Source organism: Lynx rufus, unplaced genomic scaffold (assembly GCF_022079265.1).
Source record: "Lynx rufus isolate CCGP_SWC_20201006 ecotype Redwood Valley unplaced genomic scaffold, mLynRuf1.p SCAF_3, whole genome shotgun sequence".
Lineage (NCBI taxonomy): Eukaryota > Metazoa > Chordata > Mammalia > Carnivora > Felidae > Lynx > Lynx rufus.
The window spans coordinates 39,735,001-39,740,998 of NW_025814845.1; the positions used below are offsets into that span (position 1 = coordinate 39,735,001).

Below are 5,998 nucleotides of genomic sequence, written 5' to 3' on the forward strand. Positions count from 1 at the left end.
TTTGGACTTGGTAATTCCCTCTTGTTGGTGTTTATTTTGACCACGAAAGCCCTTAGTCACACTCAGTCCTTTCTTTTGGGTTTGGTTCCCAAAGCACTGAACATAAATACAAAGCTCCTCCCAGATTCCATATTTAACTGTCTGTGGAAACAGAATCGCCATCACCACAAAGCCACGGGGATTTGCTTAGCAGCACCATTCCCTAGAGGCAAGCTGGCTCCCGGCTTCCATTCTCTACCTCTGGGCTGGTAGCCAGCATCAGGGGCTGGGGGCTCCTGTCCACTAAAAATGTCATTCGTTGTCTGGTCTTCTAACATCGGGAAAGTAAAACTACATTAAAGGTCTTTAAAAAAACACTAAAGCCATAATTGCCTATAACCATTCACCGTCCATGTTAAAGAGCGGGCCCAAGGGCACCTGGGTGGCTCAGTCGGTTGAGTGTCCAACTTTGACTCAGGTCATGATCTTGTGGTCTGTGAGTTCGAGCCCCGCGTCGGGCTCTGTGCTGACAGCTCAGAGCCTGAAGCCTGCTTCAGATTCTGTGTCTTCCTCTCTCTCTGCCCCTCCCCCACTCATGCTCTGTCTCTCTCTGTCAAAAATAAACAAATATTAAAAAAAAAAAAAAAAAGGAGCGGGCCCAAGGGCCAAGAGACCAAGATATAAGCTGATCTCAGTCCATATTTTGCTGTGTGTGCCCATGTGCTACTGAACAAGTCATTCCAGCTCTTAAGTGGGGTTTTGGTCAGAAAATGGTGAGGAGTTAACTATCTCCTTGCACTCTGGTGAGAAGTAGCTGCAGACGGCCACATCAGCTCCCACAGCGGTTGTGAAGGCAGAAATCACGTGGGGGAGCCCCTTTAAGAAATGGCCATTTTGCTCATAACGGATATGCTAATTATAAGATATTTTTATCAATTCATTACAGAAAAATCTTATGTGGTTGAGCTTTTTAAAAATTTTTGTTTTTGAGAGAGACAGAGCAAGAGCAGGGGTGGGGCAGAGAGAGAGGGAGATACAGAACCCAAAGCAGGCTCCAGGCTCCGAGCTGTCAGCACAGAGCCCAATGTGGGGCTCAAATTCATAAACCATGAGATCATGACCTGAGCTGAAGTCGGACGCTTAACCAACTGAGCCACCCAGGCTCCCCGTGGTTGAGCTATTTTAAATAACTATTTTAAACGACTATAGGTTGAGCGCTTATTTGGAACAATGGTTCACGTTCTCAAAAACAAATGGAATCAAACAGCAGTCTACAGTTGATGAGTACACGATTTATATAGCCGGAAGAAATACAGCTGGTGGATAGGATGGCTTATTGTCTGAATCAGAATCCTTGCTCTGAAGTTTACCGGTGTAGTCGGGGGCAATTTTGTGAACCTGGTTAAATTTCCTGATCCAGACATACATTTGGGGCAGTGGTGAGGTCAGGTCAATATTAAGTCTTGTCCAGATTTTGATACCCTACCAGACATGCAGTAAGTTATCAATAGACTGTAGCTACTTCCATAACGGATCCATCCTAGGAGGCCTGTTTTTGCAAACTTTAACATCTCCTGAGATTAGAATGCACAGATGATTGAGGGGTCATGCAGCTTCTGTTGCCAAGCTGCAGTCATGATGCAAATGCCATTGTCTGAGCGTGGCAAACAGTCACAGGTGTCCTTTCTTGGGACTACCCCGTTGAATTTCACTGCCATTAAATGTCTTAGAAAAGATTACATTAGGATTCAGCATCGGTCTGGAAAGTTAGTGTACACGTAAAAAGTCTCAAAAACAGAGCAGCGGCATGTAAATGTTTGATGTTGATGAAGCAAATGTTAAACGTTAGTAGGAGGACAGCAATTCCGTATTTTCTTGCAAAGAGATCAGCAAATGCTTTATTTGCTCAGAAACACAGATACTCCCAAGGAGATAAAAAGTGGTGTTACATTTCCTTACTGAGATCACTCAAAAGGATTGGCCTATTTCGTGCCAAATGATACAACTAGAGGGCAGGAGAGGTCACCAGATTTGTCTGAACGGATTTCAAAGCCACAGGAGTCTGATGGGACCAGTCCACACATTGCAGGGAAATCTTTAAAGGTGTTTTGGAATAATTTAACCAGTGACAAGTTTTAAAACTGTTGGTATAGAAAACATGTTCCTTATGATCAATGGCATCTTAGATTTGATGAAATGTGGTTTTAATATTAGTAGGAAGAACTTGGATTATACAATCCTCTACCCTTATCTTATAGAAAGTGAAATAGGCCTCCAGTTTTAAATGCTAGTCTTTCCCTCACTGGAAGAATACAAGCTCTCTGCTTGAATTGGTAAGGTTTCACTGTTCGGATTAGCTACTCAGGCTTGAAATGGTTCTGCTTAAAAATAGCAAAGTGGTTGATATGGGAAACTAAAAAATTGGAAGAACCACCGTGTGATGGAAAAAATAAAAGCCAGCATGCATTTGAACAGCTCCAAAGTCATAAATACATGAGCGGAACACTGCTATGCAAGCCAGCGATATTTGGTTAGCAACGCACGGGAAGGAAGTTCCTAGACTATTTAGTTGGACGGGAAAGAGTCTTTCTTTTCTTGGGGCAGCAATGCCCTTGACCATGGGTCCTGCCAGAGCATGAAATGAATTTTCCAGTTGGACAAATGGCTGGTAAGGGCACAAGCCATGGCTTTCTGGGGGGATACAGCATATCCCTAGTGGAACAAAGGGACGATATCTTTTGCTGCCACATCCACGTGGAGGGTCAAGGTATTTAAAATATCCAAATCTGAAGGCTATGGCATTAAGAAACGCCTGCTGTTCCAAATCCTTGGGGTTCTAGAGACAGTTTTTAGTCTAGGAAAGAAAAACCTTATAAAATGGGTAAGTAAACTTCCCTTTGGCCCCACATCATAGCTACCCTTACAACAGCCAGGGGGCGGTGTATAGAATCCAGATTTAAACGTTCAGACTCATAGCCTTGTATAAAAAATGTTCTGCTAAAGCAACTCATAATTATGTGATGGTGCTCGTTCCAGTTTCTTGGCTTAGCTGGAATCCGAGGCACGGAATGATCTATGAAGGTAGCAGCTTGTACTCACTAATTATCTCTTTTGTGGTGACTAACACTGAGGGCTCTTGATTTATAAGGACAAAAGAGGGGAGGAGTGGGGAAGAGCTGATTAGCATTGGCCAGGATGGGAACATATGGTGAACCCTGGGTTGTGTTCAAAGCAAGCAGGATTTATTCTCCCTTTTAGTTATCCTGAGAAGTAAGTACTCTCAGGTGGTGATGGGTGATGGCCATGAACTTGAAGGATGAATACAGGGAACATAAAACAAAACAAAACAAAACATATTTCAACCAAATCACTCATTTTGGATATGCTATCTGTTCAAAGGAACTCTGAAAATCAAATTGTTTTGGTAATAATGGAGTTGGGATCCTGAGCTCCCATATCACAGTTAGCAGAAGCAAATCAGTGAGTGTGTGTGTGTGTGTGTGTGTGTGTAAGTTTGTTTATTTTTGAGAGAGAGAGACAGAGAGGCAGAGAGAATCACAAGCAGGTTCCACACTGTCAGTGCAGAGCCAGACATGGGACTTGATCTCATGACCTGAGCTGAAATCAAGAGTTAGACACTTAACTGACTGAAAGGCAAATCAGTCTAAATATAAAAATGTGGACAATGGATGTTCCATGGAATTTTTTTTTTTTTTTTCGCAGGGGCATGGGGAGAAAATGAACTCCCTTCTTGCAAAAATTCCTGAGTCCATGAGTTTGCTGCTAACAAGAGTTGACCTGAAGCAGGATAGGCCCCAACATAATTCACAGAGGCTCTAAAGGGGTGTTCTGCTAAATTCAGCCAACAAGGAGACATGAGCTGCTTTGCAGTGGACCTTCTGACAGGGAACTTACCCACTTGTGATAGCAGAAGTTGTAAGAAAGAGAGCCTTAGTGCCCTCATCATAATAGTCTGGCTAACTACACAACCTCCCTTTGATCTAACTTCCCTCATGTTCTGTCTTGGTTTACTTCTGAACTAGGTAAACATCAAGTCTGCTCTTCACATCAAATTCATTAATTGCCCAGTGTGAGCCTACTTTAAACCAAGACTTGTGAACTCATATGCTAGCGAAGTGAGGTGAGGAAATGGGGAAGGTCAGGCCAGCTGGGGTCCATGGCGAGCAGCTCTGCTCCATTTCAAGGGTACAGCAGCCGTCATAGGACTTCACTGATCTAGGTCTCAGGAAGACCAGCCTAAGATCAATGGGGTAAGAAAAAGAAATAAAGCGCATCCAAATTGGGAAGGAGGAAGTAAACCTGTCACTATTTGCAAATGACAGGATATTATAGAAAACCCTAAAGACTCCACCAAAAGACTATTAGAACTAAGCAACGAATTCAGTAAAGTTGCAGGATACAAAATCAATATGCAGAATTCTGTTGTGTTTCTATATACGAGCATTTTCTGATAATTCATTAAGAAAATTCCATTTATAATCGTATCAAAAGAAAGAAAATACTTCTGAATTAATTTAACCAAATTGGTAAAAGACCTATACATTGCAAACTGTAAAACATTGATGAAAGAAATTGAAGAAGATGCAAATAAAGATATTCTGTGCTCATGGATTAGAAGAATATTGTTAAAATATCTAAAAGTAATCTAGATTCAAAGCGATCCCTATCAAAATTCCAATGCCATTTTTCACAGAAATAGAATAAGCAATCCTAAAATTTGTATGCAACCACAAGAGACTTCTAATAGCCAAAGCAATCTCGAGAAAGAACAAACCTGGAGACCTCGTGCTGCCTGATTTCAAAACAGTCTAGTATTGTCATAAAAACAGACACGTGGATCTAGGAAACAGCATGGAGTCAGAAATAAACCCACACAAATGTGGTCAATTTATGATAAAGGAGTCAATAGCATACAATGAGAAAGGGTGGTCTCTTCAAGAAATGGTGCCGGGAAAACTGGACAGCCACATGCAAAAGAATAAAATTGGACCCCTGTCTCACACCATATGCCAAAACTAACTCAAAATGTATTAAAGACTTGGGGCACCTGGGTGGCTCAGTTGGTTAAGCGTCTGACTTTGGCTGTGGTCATGATCTCATGGTGCATGAGTTCGAACCCCACGTTGGGCTCTGTGCTAACAGGTTGGAGCTTGGAGCCTGCTTCGGATTCTGTCTCTGTCTCTCTCTCTTTCTCTCTGCCCTTCCTCTGCTCATGCTCTATCTCTCTCTCTCTCTCTCTCAAAAATAAACATTAAAAAAGCCTTAAAACTAATGAAAATGGATTAAAGACTTAAATGTAAGACATGAAACTATAAAACTCGTAGAAAAAAGCATAAGCAGTAAGCTCCTTGGCATTGGTCTTGAGGATGACTTTTTGGATCTGACACCGAAAACAAAGGCAGTGAAAACAAAACTAGACTGGTGGGACTACCTCAAACTAACAAGCTGCTGCACAGCACAGGAAACCATCACCAAATTGAAAAGGCACCTACAAAATGAAAGAAGGTATTTGCAAATCATATTATCTCATAAAGGGTTAATCTCCAAAACATCGAAAGAATTCATACAATAACAGAAAACAATTAAAAATGGGAAAAAGATTTCAATAGACTTTTTTTCCCAAAGAACATACACAGATGGCCAACAGGTACATGAAAATATGCTCACCATCTCCAAACATCAGGGAAATGCAAATGAAAACCATCATGAGATATCATGTCACACCCGTTAGAATGGCTATTATTAAAGACCAAGAAAGAAGTGTTGGTGAGGACGTGGAGAAAAGGTAACCTTGTGTGCTGTTGGTGGGAATGTAAGTTGCTGCAGCCACTCTAGGTTTTGAGGTTCCTCAAAAAAACTAAAATAGAAATACCATATGATCCGACAATTCACTTCTGGGATTTTTTTGGAAGAAAACAAAAACACCAGTTCAAAAAACATCTGCACCCCACGTTCACTGCAGCATTATTCACAAAAGCCAAGATATGGAAACAAGTGT

The 5,998-nt window shown here is 41.6% G+C and overlaps 1 protein-coding gene across 1 annotated transcript in view; it reads right to left on the minus strand.

The window, feature by feature from the left end:
* LNX1 (ligand of numb-protein X 1) overlaps nt 1-317 on the minus strand; it is a 37,516-nt gene extending 37,199 nt beyond the window's left edge. Inside the window, exon 1 of the mRNA XM_047092243.1 lies at nt 166-317. Within this exon, the coding sequence (XP_046948199.1) occupies nt 166-317 (152 nt within the window). The remainder of the gene's footprint in view (nt 1-165) is intronic.
* Nucleotides 318-5,998: the final 5,681 nt, after the last annotated feature.